Here is a 21040-nt window from a genome sequence, read left to right on the forward strand (position 1 = left end):
ATTACTTATGTATTTTTAATCTATATAGCATAGAAATTGATGTTATTATTCCATATTTGCAAATATCTTGTTTCTATTATGCTATTATCACAGTCTACCATTTTACCTTGTATATCTTCTCAATATACTTTATTATACAGATTTAACCCATTCACTGAAAGAAGATGATAATAACAGCATAGTAGATTACTAAATTCCTTTTAAATATTCTATTGCTTAGTATTATAATTTGGTTATTCTCATTTGTAATATAAGGTATCACATTGTTTATTATTAATAGATCGATTAGTATCATGCTATCCTTTATGATGCTTTTAATAATATTTTACTAGTTGAAACAAAAAGAAAATGATAATTGATATTAATATTGGTTTGCCATTTGTGATCATGACCTTTAGTTTTTATTTGTAAAACAGCCTAAGGATGGAAGATATTTCAGAAAATCGAAGGATGGGTGGGAGATATAATGTTTAATAAAGAAGGGTATGTTTTACTAATATCTAACTGATAACAGTTTATAATTATTTGAACAGTAGGTAATTTCGTGCATAACACAGTATAATTCAAATTTGTTTCTTTATGATCAAGTATAATGACTTTAAATCTGTCGTATTAGTCTATAATTTTACTGAAGTAGAAGTACATCCTAGCATAAAACATATTTGAACGTTGAAAGTTCATGCATATTGAATGTTATTTTATTGGTAACTAGCCGAGCCATTACCATTCTTGATAGGAGCAATTATTAATTACATATGATATAATTATTACTTAGTACTTGTTGCGATGAGCTTGAATAATTGATTTAGATAAGAATTATGGATGAATCATAATCGTGTAGTAGAAAATATCAACCATTTATTAGCTTTATGAATGTTAGGTTAAGATGCGCTAGATAATTACATGTTGAATTAAACGATTAGAATGAAATTTTCAATATTGACAATAACTTGTTAAAATGTGGATTTCTCCCTTTATTACTGTAATAGGGATTTTTGAGTAGTAAAATTTGTTCTGGGACTGGGTTGTACCTTAATGTAGAAGCTTAGCAGTATTCATAACCAGGAAAATTTTTTTTTAAGTCCAACTATAATACTTTCCTGTCTCAGAAGTAGTTAAAGATAAACAAGTTATGTAAAACTATTAATTAAAGTTATTATCAGCTATCAAATTGTCCACAACATAGATAAATGAAGTAACTATGTCAAAAGCTGGTTCATAGATAAAAATTTTTGAAGGTAAATTGTGTGAATTCACATTAACTCTTTTACTGTATACTGCACGATAAACTCATTTCTATAATACACTGGTCCATTTTAGACTAGTTGGTTTGGTTATACACAGAGTTTGCTTGCGTAAATAAATATCACGGATGACCACGATTAAAAGGATGAAAAATTATACAAGAAGGAATTTTAAAATTTATAATGGTTTCTCGCCACTTTTTGGGTAAGTAAAAGAAATAAATCAGTACAAATGCTGATTTGATAGCTTTGTTATACGAAGCTATAAGAGCTGGCGTTACGATACAAGTTAATAGGTAGAAAAGTTGAAATAAAGGAGCTAGAATGATTACAGTAGTATTATTATAATTTACAATGTCGCTAAAATTAATTTGAAGGAATGATATTATTAACGAAAATATGGCCCAAGGAGAAGCTGGTATTAAGAAAAAGAAAGTTGTCACCATAGACATTTTGATAACACGATTGCGCCTTTTTCTCTTTATTTTAGCAATGGATTGGATCTGTGAGTGTTCTCTTTTTAAGTAACGTATGATTAGAATATAGGACGTGACGATGACTATTGTTGGTAGAAGATACGTAAGGATAAAATTGATCGTAAAATAAGCCTGAGCAAGTTGAGGGGAATCAAATTTAAGGTCGCATACTGTTAAGGAGAGTACATTATGATCAATAAAGTTTGAAAAAAAGTATCCATTAACCCATCCAACGAGCCAAATCAGCACGTTTGTGACAAGGATAGCCTTAATATCATAGTTTTTCGCATTTGATTGAGTAACAACTCGATATCGATCAAGTGCAATAAAAGCCAAAGATAGAACAGATACCGTGTACGAACCGTGATAAATCATCGAAGAAAGGGCACAGTTGCTATAATTACTAATCGATGATGCCGATTGTGACTGTGTTATGTTATTAGGTATGCTATTAGACGGAGCGGCCGAAACGGTTAAAGTACTCGAAAATATGAACACACAAGTGAGACATATAGCGTTAGCAAGTGCTTGATTGCATAATAGGTAATAGGTCGATTTATGGAAGGCTTTTTCGCGAATGATAACGAGAACCAGCAAGGAATTATTTATTATCGCTATAATTAGGATTGGCATTAAGATTTTCGAGAAGGAAAATTGAAGTAAACTCATTGATTGCACAAACGACAGTACCAATCGTAAGCCGTCATTTGTCGGCGCCATGTTAACTTCATTTGATGGAGTTGTCATGATGAGTTAAGGCAACTGAAAAAATAGAGAAACGGTTATCTAGTAGTTCCTTTCATATTTTAATTCTGGCATATCTTGTTATTTTTTGATCAATGTATTTCTATATAAAGTAAGTACTATACGCCAGAAATATTTGATACTAGGTATTCTGATAATTATTGTTCAATTTCAGTAGTAATAAAATCGATTAGAAGATAAATTTAGTGATGAGCTATTCAGGCTTCTTAATTGGGCATCGTTTTTATTCTATAAGACTGACTGATTGATTCTAATTGAAATTAGAGATACATTATCTTTCAATTAAATCAAATCAATTGATTAGCTGCTATCTTATGAATACTATGCGAAAATTTAGTAATGAGATTATTATTTAAAGTATAATAGTGATAGATTTACATTGGATCGTATTTATTCATATATTAAAGACAATTACAAATGTATAAACACAAAGTACTCATACTTAATATTAGTAGGATTTTATTGCTGGTTCATAGTCCCAAGATGTAAAATATATCCTAAATGAAAGGAGTAATAGATTCAATTTTATCATTGTCTCTTGTCTGTATTTAGTTAATAAAAGTACCGTATCTTATGTCAATTATCACAAATTTTATAAATCTCATTTTTGATGAATTACATCTTGATATACAGAGTTTACTTGTATATTGCTCTTGCAGGTATAGTAATTAGTGATACAGTACTGGACTTTAAAATTATTAAATTTATAAAATGCTGTAGCTATCAAAAACTATGAATGTGCTCGAGTTAATTAGACAATTTCTTTTGTGCAAACGCGTGTATTCAAGTATTGTTAAAATAAGAAATTTTAAAATACGATAATTATAAGGCAAGATAATGAAAGTTTTGATGTTCTTAAAGTATCGTATTCAATAATTAAATGGAAGTGAGTTTACATTAAATGTGTGTAACACAATCGATGTAGGATGTCATTTAAAAATTTTTTTAGTTCTAGACACTTTTCTTCAGCTCATTAATCTAACGTTGAAAAGTCTCGGTTATTTAATTTAATGGATTTTGAAGCCAGATAATATCTTTAATTCGTATCACTTTTACTCTGAAGGTTGCTATAAATATCAAATTTTAAGATTCCTAATGAGAATGATAATTCTATATTTAAATAAGTGATTGCCATTACTATATCTGGGTACTTTATTTTCTGATGTAGAAACAGCTATCTCTACGTATGATAGATTATAATAACTTCTTCACAATCTGATATGCAGATACGGATTAGCTAATTAAAAATGTATATTCTTAAGTGGTAGATTACGTATGTCAGACTCTGCCTACCGTACAAAACAAAATTTGAGATAGCTAATCCATCATATATGGCCAAATTATTGTATTAATTATGCGGGGTATTGTAATATCTCCATTAATTTTCATGTTATTAAGATATAGTAGCTAGACGTACTTCAAACTTCTATATGCCACTGCAAATACTGTTCTATATGACTTGTTCTTAGAGCTTAGTATAATTTGATAAAATTGAATATTATTACCATTGTTTGTATCTTTTGCAACGTGGACATTAGTCAACAATTGATTTGTGGTATTATTGTTTATAATTTTGCTGCCATATTGGATATTACATGCCTTGTTAACTATTTTAAGGTATTTAAAGGCGGCAGTTTTAGTATAATTGAAGTCACATGTAATCGTTTTATATTACACCTATTATCTATTCGATGTTATTGCTTATGATAACTATTCTTAGATACAATTTAGCCTAGTAAATTATAATTGATCGCTGTTATCTTTGCTATTATTTTTTTTTTTTTAAATACACGTTTGAAATAGAAGATGATGCAATAAGGATAGGCTGAGTTTATTTGTATCATCTATGTCGTTACAAATATCTTGAACCGTATTTTAAGCACACGATTTTTAAAGAGATGATCTTCAAATCGTTATAGCTTACAAACTAGGGTTTCTAATGTACTTATTCGTAGAACAATTATATCATCAATAATAGTTATATTTTGTCGCCCTATCATGATAGTATCCAATAATAAGCAGTAATAAAGAGTAAAAAAGAAATCTTAATATTGTCTTTGGTTGATATATCTTGTATTTTACTAGCAGTATAGGTGAAAGTGAAGAAGAGAGCAAGTAATACATTAAGAACATTTTTTATATACCGCATTTGACTGATTACTATCGAAACTAGTCTTTTTTATTTGCGAGAAAATGTACTGTCATGTTCACTTCGTTAATATATCGATTACATATATCTTTATTTATAGTATACGATCCGTAAAGTGAAGGAAAACTGTTATTGATATTAATTGTATCAATAATTATTTATTTGTGATGGTTTGATTGCAAGTATTAATTTTTTATCGGGTAGATATGACCTAAATTGAAGTTCTTTCAGAAGATTGACAAAAGATCAATGACTGTTATATTTGATCGAGAAGGATATGTTTTGGAAATATTTCATTTTATGATATTAACAAATATTATTAATTATTTAGGAATATATAATACATGAACGGCAAAATAGATTTCAAACTGTTTCTTCATAATGAAGAACGAAAAATAGCAACAGACTGCTTTCCATTCAAAACAGGTAGGAAATAGTCGCTACTAATTAGTTATTATCAATCACCAGGTTAAATAACAATTTAAAGAAGAAATTATTTACGCCAATAGCGCCTGATTACTTTAGTTGCTGAATACGCTGCTATGTAGTGTGGGAGTGTTAGTTCAGTTTAAAATAGGTTACTTTCCTTGTATATGGATAGAGCTTACTAATGTTACAGAGTGCCTTGTTTGATCATGAGTAAAGGGATGAAAAATGATGCAAGAAAGCAATCTAACATTTATCATAGCTTCTCGCCACTTTTTGGGTAGGTAAAAGAAATAGATAGACACATAAGTTGACTTTATAATTCTATTATATGCAGCAATAAGACTTGGCGTTATTATACAAGTTAAGAAGTAGAAAAGCTGAAAAATGGAATATAGAATGATTATGGTTACACTGTTGTCACTTATTAAGTTTCCGAAAGTAAGTTGAAGGAATGCTAGTACCAACGACGATATAGCCCAAGGAGATGATGGTATTAAGAAAAAGAAAGTTGTTACCATAGCCATTTCCATGACACGATTACGTCTTTTTCTTTTTATTTTAGCAATTGATTTAATGCCTGAATGTTCTCTTTTTAGATATCGCATGATTAATGAATATGAAACAATAATAATTGTTGCCGGTAAGAGATAAGTAAGGATAAAGTTTATAGTGAAATAAGCACGAACAAGTTCATGAGAGTCAAATTTGTAATCGCACAGTGACGGAATGAGTTGGCTATTTCCAGTAAAATTTGAAAAGAAGTATCCGTTAACCCATCCAATCCCCCAGATCAGGGTATTAGCGATAAAGATAACTTTTGCATCGTAATTTTTCTTAGTATGTTGGGTAAGGACTCTATAGCGGTCGAGTGCAATAACAGCTAGTGATAGCACCGATACTGTGTAGGAACTCTGATAAATCATAGAGGTAAGAGCACAGTCACTATAATTACCTTCTAGATATATTGATGGTAATTGCGTAGTATTCATATCATTGAGAGAGCTAACAGTGCTTTTTACATCAAAAGAAAATGCTAAAATGCAGGCGAGACATATAACATTAGCGATCGCTTGATTGCATAATAAATAATACGTAGATTTATGAAATGATTTCTCGCGAATGATAATTATAACCAGCAAAACATTATTTATTATCCCAATAATTAAGATTGGTATTAAAATTCTCAAGAACAAGATTTGGAAAAACCCAAGAGATGCTATCCATTCACTAATTTTGCTATAAGCCTCTGTAGGAGTCGTGATGTTGCTATTAGATTGGGTTGACATGATGACTCGACGTAATGTGTTAAAAATGAAGAAATCTAAGTATGCGGATTCCTTTTATATGGTGACCTAGTTATATTGTCTGATATGCGACCTTGTATTTATATAGAAGCAAGGATGATAGCATGACGTAACGGGCTTAGATGATTATTGTCTAGCTCAAAAGATGGCAAAGGTTAACTTTTTAAGATGATTTGAATGACGAGCTATTCAGAAGTTTTTATTGTATTTTAATTTCATTCGGTAAGATTAAGTAAATTTAATTAGAATTTTGAGATACAATGCTGTTCAGTTAATTAATTGTTACTTTTGTTACAATTGTTGTGTAGTATATATTAGTATGATATCCATAGAAAATAAAATAGTAATGTTTTTTTAAAAGATTTATTTATATGTTGATCGATGAGTATTTCATTGATACATTTAAGTAAACTATCAATGCAAAATATAATAATAGACCTGATTGTTATTTCTTGCCCTGTAAATTAACACGGTAATTAATGTGGTACAATTTGAAAGACTATTCTGCCAATTTTACATTTGATTGCTTTCAATTGATAAAACCCGCCGATATCACCATTTGGCTACTTACCGTAATTATTATAATTATTGTTAGATTGGATAGAATTTAACGTTGATCTAGACTTTCTTCCTAGATACATGATCCATATGTGCAACCCGATATCTGGGTATCGAAAATGACATTGACAAGTGGATAAAAAGACACCGCATATTCAAATACGGATATAAATGTTAATTATTTAAATATCAATGTTAATGGGATGAAGTTGAAACGTCTAGCACCTACGGGATACAACCTATCGTGTTGTTTACGCTACATCAACTCGGATATGATGTCATATTACATTAACTTGGAATATAATAGATGTTGTATATTAAGTAGATTTCAAGCATGATGTTTTTGTATTATTTACTCTTAATAGCTACATTATGTAATGGTCATGTAGAGCGATACCTTATTCTCGATGACATCATTATTTATAATTTTTGTAGTAGACTGCAGTCGGTGTTCTTAATGGATAGTTTAATATTGTATTTTTGAGGTTATTGATCCGTTGTTATCTACTTGATTATGAACAAAGAAAACTATACGCAGACTAATCTTGATTCGATAACTATAAATTTCACTGATTTGCTTTTCGCAACGAGTAATTCATTTGTAGCGGCAGTACTTTCATTCTATCTGGATATTATTGTAAAGTCGCAAATTATCATTGCAAAAGGTTCAATATTCATTACTTCAGATCCTTCTTCAGCTTTACTAACAATCTAGTAACTTGACATTATATTTCCTATTTATTTCCGATCTCTTTCTAGTTGTAGATACTACAGACTTTGTGGAATAAAGAGTCTACATGTCTATTGACGTAATTTGGCAATGTCGCGTAGTCCTCCATCGCTGAATATGAAATTAATTCTGACTGATTTAGTATTTATTACCAGATGATGGATTTGTATTGCAAGTACTATATATGGTATAGCAATGATAAGAAGCTTCGTCTGCCTAGCTTTATCATTGATTAAAAGGATTTTTCATATAATACCCTTAATATCCGACTTTTAAATGAGTTTGTTGTTTTCGGGATTCAAGCGATGCACTGAATCACTTCTTGTACTCGTCAAGGACAACGACTACTCATCGGAGTTTTATTTCCTATATGACCCCACTTGAATATCATCCATTCTAATTAATCAGCTAGACAAAAAGGAAATGATCCAACAATGAAACTGCTTGTATATATACTTGATGTAAACCGTTTAACCTTCGTTCTACACGCTAAATCAAGCTGCTTACATATGAAGATGAAAGTTAATATCGACACAGTTCATAACAGTATGTACATGGCCATCTAAGATAACGCTAAATAACCTTCGGTTTTAATCGAATTTACCGAATCACCGGGCTCTCGCGCCATTCTTATGTCATGAAACTCTATTTTCTCATTTGTTGTTTGGTTTCCGCCATAGAAGTAGTGTAGAATGCCATAATAGTCAACTGTATTAGTATTTGTATGTACCTAGTCGCAAGGCCTACAACACCAAGTAATCAAGAATCAATCAATTGATTATTATTACGCGTATTTATCTTCCTCAGATACGAGTATACTGCGTTAAATACGCATAACTTTCTCGATTCTAATTGAAGTTACTATTCACTGGGATCTCGTATCATTTTCTTGTTATGAGACTTTATTCTCTTGCTGGATTATACTGTCGTAGAGGCAGTCTACTGCAATATTCACTCGATTTCCATCGTGGTCGGCTGTAACTGAATATACCTAGTTGCAAGGATTGTAACACTAAATAAACTAGCCATACACAAAGCTATCGTATGATATTATAATTGATCCTCCTCGTGTAAAACATGCGCTCGAAATATTCCATTTTAATTAAATTCACAGCATCACTGGGCTCTCGTATCAATTTCTCATTTGTTTTTTAGCTACGGTGATACTGTCAATACAAGTAAAGTATACTGTAAATCAGGGCTCCAAACAATGATATTACTCATTGTGCTTTAGTTGTCCATCTCAATATCAAATTCAAGGGACATTCTCATGTGCAGTTTTACTTAACTATCCTATTAGACACACAATAGAAAAGACATGATTTTTTCAATATCAAATTCAAGGGACATTCTCGTGTGCAGTTTACTGAACCATCATTTTAGGCACACTATAGAAAAGACATGATTTTTTCTAATATAGTACAGTGCGGTATATGGATATAGATATAAAACATGCGCTAAACACCTTTGGATTTACTGTTCATTAACTTCCAATTTTACTTGGCTCTCGTATAGATCACGGTTACGGCGTGAATTGTATACTGGTTGAACCGACCGTATATGTACCAATGACTGTTATTAGTTTGCATTAGAAATTTGAAAGAAATAAAATAACTCTACACTGCAGTAGAAATGAATGGAAACATGAAGAGCCAATTGCTCAAGGTTGTAGTGATCTCTTGTGGAATTTGAGCCAAATTTAATGGAAATGCTTTGAAAATTGAAATGATTTAATTAAAGGCGGCACTATAGCTGAACTACTTTCAACTAGTATAGAGAGCTCGCCATGCTCCAGAAATAGTGGTCTAATATTAGTTCTTGTCATGAAGCTCCATTTATTCGCTTATTGCTTCGATCAGGTGTGCTCTCTGTTTCATTCGGTCGACCACCATACTGATCGACTGTTGGCAGTACAGTATGTACCGAGTGGGCAGGACTATAATACTAAATAAGTAGTAATTATTATTTTATTTTCAAATAGAAAACATGCACTCAATACCTTTCCATTCGAGTTGAATTTACTACTTTCCTATTCTCCCATGCCATTCTCTTGTCATGGAAGATTCAAGGATTTTCTCTTGGGAGTCCTTGACGCCTACTATCAGCTTTACCGTACAGTAGTATAGCATGTACCGAGTGGGCAGGATTATAATACCGAATAAGTAGTAATTATTATTTTATTTTCAAGTATAAATCGTGCATTCAATACCTTTCAATTTGAATTGAATTTACTGCTTTCCTATTCTCTCATGCCATTCTCTTGTCATGGAAGATTCAAGGATTTTCTCTTGGGAGTCCTTGACGCCTACTATCCACTTTACTGTACAGTATGTATCTAGTGGCCAGGATTGTAATACCAAATAAGCAGTAATTATTATTTTATTTTCAAATATAAAGCATGCCTTCCATACCTTTCCATTTGAATTGAATTTACTGTTTTGCAAGGCTCTCATGCCATTCTGTAGTCATGGAAGATTCAAGGGTTTCTCTCGGGAGTCCTTGACGCGTACTATCGGTTTTACCATACAGTAGTACAGTACGTACCTAGCGGCCAAGACTAGAATACCAAATAAGCAGTAATTATTATTTTGTTTTCAAATATAAAACATGCCTTCCATTTGAATTGAATTGATTGCTTTTCAAGGCTCTCATGCCATTCCCGTAGTCATGGAAGGTTCAAGGGTTTTGTCATGGGAGTCCTTGACGCGTACTATCCGCCTTACTGTACAGTATGTATCAAGTGGCCAGGATTATAATACCAAATAAGCAGTAATTATTATTATATTTTTAAATATAAAACATGCCTTCCATTTGAATTGAATTGATTGCTTTTCAAGGCTCTCATGCCATTCCTGTAGTCATGGAAGATTGAAGGGTTTTGTCATGGGAGTTCTTGAACGCGTACTATCTGCTATACGGTCCCATACAGTAGTGCATGTACTGGTCAGTTTTCACTACTGTGCCGTATTGTACAATGAAGAGTATGGTCCAAGGTGCGATACCAAACGCCCAACCACTCGCTCTATGGACCGATTTGGCTTGACTGCAGGAAACGCCTTTCCTGGCAAGTTGATACGTCCAAGTAGGTAAACGACTCAAACACTCGTTTGTGCATGCATGCCTACTAGAGAATGGCGCTGTTGAATCAGCAGATCCTTCGTCGTTAACCCAACTTTTTAATAGTAAACCTGTTGAGCACCAAGCGGATTATCAAAATTTTGTAGCTAGTAAATGTGATCTTTCGCCGCTAGAATTGCCTCCCAACGGATAAAGTCTGACTAGAAAACATGGTAAGATTGCTATAACGTCTAAACTACTGTACATGGAGAGGAAGTATTACTGTCAGCGAGTAGTTTGATGGCAGTGATGATGATAAAGGAAAGCATGACAAAATGATACAATGTAAAATGTCTTGTAGAGTGCTACGACTGCCTTCAGCAAGGTGTTGTTGATGAAGTAGGCCCAATTTTCCATCCAATGGAGAAGTAAGCGATGACCAAGCGATCACAGCGGGTCTTGAGCAACGAACTAGACGTAGGCTGTAGCTAAGCCCTGTATCTTTGGCAAAATAGAGCTTTCATGCTTCATGTCTTTGGCAAAATAGAGCTTTCATGCCATCCTTTTTCGACACAAGCACTGTAGATTGAAGAGCTGGTAGCATCTTCACAACAACTAGAAAGTATGGCATCTACTTGATGCTGTCATACTGTATGCCGTAATCAACAAATGAAAGACGTAAAATACGATTAAAATTGTGTTCATCTGAACTTTGCCAGACATATAACTTCTTAATTCTAGAAGAAGAGCTAAATGGCATGTACTGTATATACACTTATGTAGTAACGTAGAATTTGATCTACTGTATACCGTATCCAACAATCCAAAACGTAACTTGATGTTGTAATGAAGTGCATCTTGACTTTCCCAACAAGTATGGTGGTCTTGACTATATGCTGTACTAAAGAACTACTGATTCATCATCAGTATTAACCTAATTGATGGGCATAATGGAGCATTTGCTCCATTCGGTATTAAAAGACGTAAAATGGATCTTCATTCGGTAAACTTTTACTTTTGACTATACTACACGAGATACTGTGCTGCAGCAGAAGTGTTAGTACTATCTATCGGACTATCGATCATGAGAAATAACTTGATAGTGAGTAGTATCTATCAAATTAAAGACGTAAAAATGTATTGTAATCCAGAGGATCTTTTACTTTCTGTGTAGAAGGGTAATAATTACGTAAGATTTGAACGTTATTTCGAGCGTTGATGTAATACAGCGTTTCGATCTTTGCGGCGGCGTCTGCCGTATTAAAATGATAAATGCATTTACTCGCTCGTATTTATAATCTGATACCCCCAAGAAAAAATTTAAAATCGATATACTTCCATTACAGTGTAGTTTGATTCTGATCATTGAAGGCATGGATTTTGAGTGTACAAGCTGTATTCTATGGATATAAGTCATGTCGTTCACTGTGTTGTCTACTCTACAGTAGAGTAGACATCTTAATAAGACGTCGTATCTGTAGATACGTTTATGTACAAAGTTTAAGATTAAAGTTGGATTGGTTTATACTGTATTGTATACTGTTAATCGTAATTGCTTTGAATGAGACTTACATTCACTTTCTGTCCTTATATTTCTTTATTGTATTCGTACATGTCAAGTCTCAAAATCTTAAAATTTGCGATATTGGCGACGATCTGAAGAAGAAGTTACGAAAGTTTCGATTTCGCCAAGAAACCAATAACGCAGCTATATTATGTAAGTATCAATTCAATGGAATATTTGAAGTAGTGGATAAAATCAATTTGCAAAGACACAGTGCACAAGTATGATTCTATTATTTCTGCTTCTTGACCTTTTCAAATAAAGTAGTTACCAAGTGTTGGAAAATGATGGTAAAGTATCCTAAATAGTTGATATCCACTACCATATGTACTAAGTTATTATCTCTTGTATTGATTTGGAGGACTACCAAAACCGATAGAACCGCACAAAACTGTATTATACCTATCGAATAGCATGCTGTAGTAATAGTATAGTTCAAGAATTGGCATCGATAAACACATAACTATTTTGAGATCGTGCAATCATTGTGTTAATACAGACCAATAGGACCTTACAAACTTCCTGACGAGGTTATACTCTAAGACAGTACTATAGATATACAGGGTATAGTAGTTGTTGATGAACCTTATAGTTAAATCGCCAATTTGACTCGCTGACGTTAACTTTGAATATTAAATTTCAATATTTATACCAAGTAACCTCTCTGCAAGTTGAAGTTTTGACGTTGTATGGACCTTTTGACGATATTATTATCTCAAGTGTATTTTATTTTACTACCTGTGTTACAACAAATTCAGCATTACTATCTGACTTTTAGTGAAAATCGATGCCGAATCTCGGGAAATTGTCTGGGATGAAGAATATGAGGTACTACTAAGTTTATTTCACAAATTACCTACCAGATGCTCTTTACCAAGGCGCCATTTCTAACCAACATTCAAAATTGATGCTTATGTGCTTTGCAAGTAATTAATAAAACGCTTTACTTTGGTTACAATATCGTAATAGGATGTTACCTTAGATGATTTACAAAGTGAATTGGCAGAACATTTACCCCGCTATATCTTGTATTGTTACTGCCACGAGCATCAAGATGGTAGAAAATCTTATCCCTTATGCTTAATTTTTTACAGCCCACAAGGTAAATTGATTTTATAAATGTATCGTTTATCTTTACAGTATTCGTATATTCTTCCGGCTTTAGAAAAATGGCTATTCGGAAGAAATGGATACCGCTAGTACATTTATGTATATCTTATTCCTAAGCATTTAGTAGGTAATGTTATAATTTATATACGATGCAGGTTCTAAGCCTGAAATTCAAATGATGTACGCTGGCTCAAAGAATAATTTAGTTAAGACGGTAGAAGTTAGCAAGGTAATGTCGAATAACGATTTGTAGTGAACTGGTTTAGGCAATGTACCCGATACTTCATAAAGAATTGGATTTATGGTTATTTCATTTACATTAGGTATTTGAAATTAGAAGCCTGGATGAACTAACTGATGAATGGGTGAAATCGAAATTATCATTTTTTCGTTAATATTGTAGATATTGTCTGGTAATACGGAATAGCTGTGATTCTAAGTTAGAATATAGCCCTTCTATAATTATGTCACTACTGTATGCTACCATAATATGAATGAATTGTTGATAGTATGCAAGGAGTAAGATAAATTTTGAAAAGATACAGCTCTGTATCCATTTAACGTGTAACTGTAGACAATAATCAAACTATATTGGTAATTGTTGGTGTTTGATATTTCAGCTGCACAAGCTGTCATTTCATGCATATCGTAGCAAACTGTGATAAAACGAATATAATATTAAGAACATCATTTATTGTAAGAAATGTAATGAACTATGATTGATTTTTACAAATCCAACGATAGTAGATGTGGACATGGATCATCTAGTTGCTACGTTATACAATACGGTATACTGTGAGTTTTATTTCTTAGATTATAGTGGTCAAATATGCGATTGGGAATTGTGCAGAATTACTACTTCCTATTGTACAGTACTTTGTAACTCATTTGTCGTTGTTGCAGTTAATATTGCGAATAGGTACATATTACAATTTCGTAATTAACCTGGCAACTAGACTTTTGCATGTCTGTTGGGCATATTAATTCTATAAAAATTAGCCACTATTTGTTTCAGTGTTTATTGGATTTGTGATTACTACAAGTCATAAGATAATAGTTTTTGGTATAAATAAATTCTAGTTGATCCATATCTGTCACTTCGGTTTGTTAATGAAAATAGCTTAAGACTATTCCTATGTAGCTTCAGTATACGAAAAAGCTGTTATTTCGCTATTAACCTAGATGTTAACAAACTACAATAATTTCATTAGTATGCGGATTTAAATGTTGATATTAACCGTCTTAAATAGTATCAGTTTTGAAGTGTGTTACGAACGAAAAATTGAAAACAGCCGTTAATGCTTACAATTATTATGACGGCGGGTAGTAGTAAGATACAAGCTAATACCTTCTAGAAGGGGCGTAAATGAGTATTTATATGCCTGGTATGTGTCTCAGAATGCGTCATTTTATTCTACGTGTTACATAGAATATTTCCATGCTAGTTCAGCCTGTTATCGATGTACGTCGTATTATCTTTTTATATGATTTATTTGACTTCATAAATTACAGGATTTAAACACGATAAGGAAGCTATATCGGTATTATGTGATCATCAATTACGCTTATGATGATAGCACTATGATTACCTATCATAGCATCAGACAGATTTTGAATCTTCGATTAAAAATACCTTGATAGAGGTTCAATCATAGTTATCAGTTGATTTCAGTAATATCAGGCTCATTGTGCTTACAATATGCTCGACTGGATATTGTTAAATATACGTAGATGATAGCTAAGATTTAATTAATTATTCCGATCCTTCACTCGCGTACTAGCAAGCAAGATGAAGATATCTCTATTATCAGTCAATTTTCGAGGAGTAAACTATTGAATCATACTATAGAAAGCTATTGTGCGTAATTTCTACTTAGAATAAGCGTGTAGCTTATTGAAATCATAATTATTAGATATTAAAGGTTTAAATTAAATCGTAACATAAGATGGAAGATTCAAGAGATAATACGTAAAAGGAAAAGAGTTAGGAATTAGATTGATGCTAGAGGGTGGTCTACAGATAGCGGATCAGTTACGACCTCAATCCTATCGAAGCACCCTTACTGCTTCTTAACATTTGGCTCCAAAACGAGAAGAAGTTGTGCAATTTGAGTTTCAGGTAATAGTTTTTTCGTCTGAAAATCGGCCATTGCAGTTTTGACTTTGTGTAACTAATTCGAAAGAGTTTTCAAGTTTAGTCCAATTTATTCGCATTAAAAAGTATACGTAAAAGTATCTAAATTTTAGAACTATAATTGATCCTAGTATATTTTTTGAAGTTTGTGTATGTGGCCTGGTATAGTATTAATTACTGTTTATAAAATTTAATATGCCTTAATCTCCTAAATAATAGTTACTGGCATAAGTAATACTGCTATTTTTTTCTGCGAGTGCTATTATTTTACAAACTAAAGAATTTTATTACATATAAATAGATTATAGAGTAGCAATATTTATTATAGAACAACTTTTCAAAAGTAAGTAGGCCGTCTATTTGAATTAGCTATTGCAGAACCTGTAAGCTGGGAAATGTTGCAGGTAAATTGAAAATAGAAATGGATAACTTCTTATGTATCCAATATACATTGTACTTACTAGAGCTACTACCTCTATCCAATTCGATGTTGCAGGCGATGTAAGATTTTGCTTAGGGTTGCTCGTTGGATCCATTTTCGATTGACAGAAAGAAATAAAGCATTGGCATAATTGACTTATATCCATGATATCGTCTAATTTGGGATTGATCTTATGTGTTATGTCAGCATTCTCGCTGTTCGTATTTTGCAGTATTTGAGAACAGGAAAAATTACCCAACAATACTCTAATCTTTTCAATCTGCTAAAGTTTTAAATTTAAAGAATGACCTTGATCAGATAAATTACTTAGCAAATGAGCTATATTTAAGAATAATATAGTAGTGCTAGTTTCAAGGATACCGCATGCAAATTGTAATAGTATATGAGCACGCTTTGTGTAGAACTAAAGCAAGTAGCATTTAATGCAATAGAACAGTCTGGTATCAATATTAAAATGTATATGTAACCTGACACACTAAGCAGTTAGCTTTGATCATATTTCAATGGCTATGATTGAACCAGATAGTAAATTACCTTATTGCTGCTGACAATAAAGATAGAATCAGTTTTAATACAGCCATGAATAATATCACGGGCATGGAATGACTGCACAGCAAGGGTAACATCGCGTAGAATGTGGAAAAAAGATTGAGGAGTTAGGTAGCAAGGCTGGTAAGCTATCAGATCGCTAAGTAGTTCTGTATCCTGATTGTTTAAGGCATAGCAGGTAATTCTAGTAAATTGCAATTAAATAAAATAATCTTTTAGATGAATTTCTAGCTTAATCTAAATAAAACTTCAATCTTTATAGCATATCTAATACTCACAGTTTATTGCTAAGCGAAAATGACGGTTTTTCGTGAGAGCTTTTACTTTCACTTTCATCCCGAAACCATAAACATTCTACAATATTTTGAAATTTGTAATTACTTGATTTTACTTTAAGAAAAAATGCTTTTTCTCTTTCCCAACAGGATCGATCCTCGAGGCTATAGATTTTAAGTAATCCAGAGGTGGATAGATTTTCTGGACTTAATTCGTTGACTTTCATATGAATCTATAAAGTAAATACGCATACGAATGTGTACCAGTATGCAAACAGATATGAAGCTTAATAATGAAATAGTAGACACAATTTCAAAAAATTTAAAATTGAATGTTAAGTATCGTATGTTAATGATCTATTGTTGATGTTTCAGGAATATTAGCTACTATTAATTAGTTGTAGGATAGTCATTTATAATTGCATGGGAGAAAATTACTAGCAGTATCGGAATGATTATCTGGTTACGTGATTGATGTACAGCAAATCATGTGATTAACTAAGCCGATTATTATGGATTTGTTCCATTTATTAGGGCAGAATTTAATCCCAAGTTGTTAGAATGAGCGATTCTATATACTGCGATTGAAATTTACCGATTCGATATTGCTAGTGTAGAATACCAGATGAAGATCGAGTAATTTATGACGATTAACGTGCTCTAGGAGCTTAATCACTTCCTGTAATTGAAGCTGGTAACATAAAGTAACATTATCTGCTTTATATAATTATATATGTTGAGGTAAAGTATATACAGAATGGAGCAGCTTTAGTTATATCAGCTTAAATATAGAATTTTCAAAGTAAGGAGGTTAAGCCAGATTGTAATTGAAATAGGATTATATGCCATCAGCATAGGTTTTACGTAGAATTACTGCAGCTTAATTTGCCTTACAGTGATGATTTGAAGAGTATAAATAGGATAGTAAAATATAACGTAGCGTACGATATATGATTTTTTATATTATGAAAAGAATTGATTTGGTTACCTTTGGGTTCGTGTTCTGTTTAGCTGCAGCTGCTAGTGCTTTATTTCTGTTAGGTTCCAATTCTGTTTAAAATAAGAAATAATAGTTTGCTCGTAGTTAAGACACATAAGAGCATCAAATTTTCGAGTTCTTTACGTCTATCTCCCTAAGATAAGGTGATATTATTATAATAGATTACTTAATTTATGATACAGTATAGATTTTATGTATCAATATTACTGTATACTAGAGAAGTAAACAAGACCTTGGTATAACATGATCAATATTAATATTATGCAGTATCATACGTATTATCATACTCTGAACTTATTTTGTGGTAGATTAAAATATAATAATTATATAATATTTAGGTGGTAAGTTTATAAAGACTTTACTAGATAAAGGAACCGTCATAAACTAAATTAATTATTGGTGACAGCATTGAATTAAGATCTTTAAATTTTGATCTGCAATAATTGCCGTATTTCAGGTTACGATTTAAGTTCGATTATAATTGCAGTCAATAGCTGTTTAAAATATTTGGATAAGGCTTTACTCTTTTATCAGATAATGCTTGTTAGCCTATTTTTATATTTGTAAATTTTGACGGATGTGTAAGGTTATAACTATAAATACATGAACATGTGAAATAGTCAACAGGTGAAACACATCTCTAGATTCACATTTATAATACGTTATTACTGATTATGTACTTTGATTACTAGTTATTTATGTGTATTTAGTATTTATAGTAGCTATTTATTTTACAGCCGTTCAGTATTCAATTGTAGAATTATTTCTCTGCATTTATACAGCAAAAAATTTAGTTTAGTGCGCGAACTTTAGAAAGCTTATTCGAAAAATCTTTTTAGATTGCCTTGCTACAAACTACAAGTTTTTCAATTGATAGCAAGTAGTAACAAGTGATATATCATACCAAGAATTACTTTTATTAATTCTTGATTATATATACTTTAAAAGCGATTGCTTATGTTATTGTCAATAGATTTAATTCAGTTGCGGGTACTTACCTCCACTACATGCGTCAGAATTAGCATTAGCTTCATAGGAGCAAAGTATACAACAAGAGCAGCAGGATCGTATTTTTGTTATTATCAGCATAGCGTTATTAACAAAAGTTGTTGTATAAATTGTGTAAATAATAGGATTGATACATGAATTAAGAGGTAGAGATAAAACTGCAATAAACGGCAATACATGGGTATCAAGTTCTTGTTCAATTGTCGCTTGAATTAATACAACATATAATGGCATCCAACAGATTAAGTCGGTGATAACAATAGTGATCATTTTAGCTCGGACGATTTTTTCGAATTTGGAAATTTCTCGTTTAGCTTGTTTCCGTGATTTTGTCAAATAAACCAAGATTATTATATACATAATTGCGATAAAGATCCAAGTTAGTAGAGTAGTACCACAGTAAGTTAGAAGCCAGCTTAGGTAATAAATATTATCTGTATTTCCAGGTAAGCAAGCGCTGTTCGTACCATACAATCTATAAGATGCAGGCTGATTATAGCTATAAACAAGTGGCAAAGCGGTAAACGTAGCTGATACGGTCCATAACACGATTAAAACGAGAGTAATTAGCTTATAAGAAAGGCGATAGTTCTCAAAAGGATAGACTAGAAATAGATATCGATCCAAAGTGATGAGGAAAAGGATAAATGTTGACATTAGGCTAGAGATCGCTACTAAAAATGAAGCCATAACGCATATAACACTATGTAACCATGTCTCGAGATATTGAGCATAAATACCAAAATAGTAAATATCAGTTACGGCAATCGTGATTAAGTAAATTCCCATAATGAGATCAGCAAAGGACAGATTTATTAACAATGTTTGAACCACCATATTATTCTTTACAAAGCTTTTAACATGCCATACAATGGAAATAATGTTGCCTACTATAGATAAACTACCAATAATCCAGACGAAGATACGTAATACGTCATGAGATAGGATATTAGAGCAGGTTGATATGCTAAATTGATCTGGTAAAGGCTCGCAAAGAGTTGTAGTTGGCGGCGCGTCACAGCATAAGTATTCTCGTGTTGAATATCTATATGAATTTTGTGTCGTGTAGAGTAAATACCATGATGTGATAAAGTGCTTCAAAATGTTATAATAAGAACTAAGATTTATCGTGCAACATTATTAGATAACATAAATTGGATTCGTCCAACACGACTTGGAACTAACTACTGCACTTTCAATCAAGATATCTATGATTTACATATGCAATTTTTTACTGGTATTTTTTAGCAAGTTAATTATATCTTGTGAATTAAGTCGCAAGATCTAAACTGAATTTACTATTGCAAGGTCGATCAATGGCTATCACTTTTAATTAAAGCAACACATCGAATTCTTTATAATACTAAATTACTTTGCACAATCCAATAATATCTCAAAATCTTAATATAATAGTTACTATAAAATGTCTACAATATATATTGTTAATATCTTTTAGAAATAGATACTTGTATAAACATGCAATCAAACGTACAACTTGCACTATTCTCTTCCAATCTCATGAATAATATTTAGGACTTAATTAATCTATTATCGGTAAATCAATCTTAATCTAATTTTGGGACTGTACTACATGTGAGTTGTCGAGTAACTTACTCGTTCTGGTAGTATTTGACAATAATATAGAATTTGATCATATCCTGAATTAATATTTACTATATTTCATTAAGAGTATGGTTTCAGAACTGACTGGCAATTTAATGGATTTAACTTTAAGATTATGACAAAAGAAAAATAGTACGTTAAATTTTCAAACCTTTTCATATCAACTTACAAGTCACGAATGTTGTAAAGAGTAATAAACGCTTCTCTACTAAATTCTTGTATAGGATTATTTCGTAAAATTCTATCAAAAGTTAAACGAGCGATAGTTGCTAATATTTAATTTTTACTAAATCGTCTGTATTAATATCGTTGTTATAGTAGATTAAAAGAAATGAACAATAGTAAGAATATCATTACCGTACGTATTTATGGTTATTGATCGACTTACAGTGTTTTAAGATTTGATAATTTCGAAAAACATCGGTCTTTTAATGTACTTATTTTGTTATCACTTATATCGCTAAAATATATACAAATGAAATCTTGCCGATTAATAAATAAATTCTAAGAACATAATTATGCGATTGAGTATCATATTAAATGTTGCAAATTCTAAGATTTACTACATCAGCTTTGCCATCCATTACTACTTTTAAATCGTTAACAAGCTTGGATCAGAAATA

At 31.7% G+C, this 21040-nt stretch overlaps 2 protein-coding genes across 2 annotated transcripts; one reads left to right on the forward strand and one right to left on the reverse strand.

The window, feature by feature from the left end:
• Nucleotides 1-10679: 10679 nt before the first annotated feature.
• On the forward strand, nucleotides 10680-13781 carry TRIADDRAFT_61212 (uncharacterized protein; the record flags this gene model as incomplete). The annotated part of the gene is made up of 8 exons (XM_002117148.1): nucleotides 10680-10737; nucleotides 11074-11140; nucleotides 11640-11715; nucleotides 12333-12429; nucleotides 13055-13104; nucleotides 13246-13378; nucleotides 13542-13615; nucleotides 13710-13781. 8 exons carry the CDS (start codon nucleotides 10680-10682, stop codon nucleotides 13779-13781), a joined length of 627 nt encoding a protein of 208 aa, XP_002117184.1.
• A 4980-nt stretch (nucleotides 13782-18761) lies between these two features.
• Nucleotides 18762-19814, reverse strand: TRIADDRAFT_32194 (uncharacterized protein; the record flags this gene model as incomplete). Its single annotated transcript, XM_002117203.1, has 1 exon — nucleotides 18762-19814. A coding segment is annotated over one exon (1053 nt), but the record flags the coding sequence as incomplete, so codon positions are not given.
• Between the last annotated feature and the right edge of the window lie 1226 nt (nucleotides 19815-21040).

Source organism: Trichoplax adhaerens, genomic scaffold, assembly GCF_000150275.1.
Source record: "Trichoplax adhaerens TRIADscaffold_22 genomic scaffold, whole genome shotgun sequence".
NCBI lineage: Eukaryota > Metazoa > Placozoa > Uniplacotomia > Trichoplacea > Trichoplacidae > Trichoplax > Trichoplax adhaerens.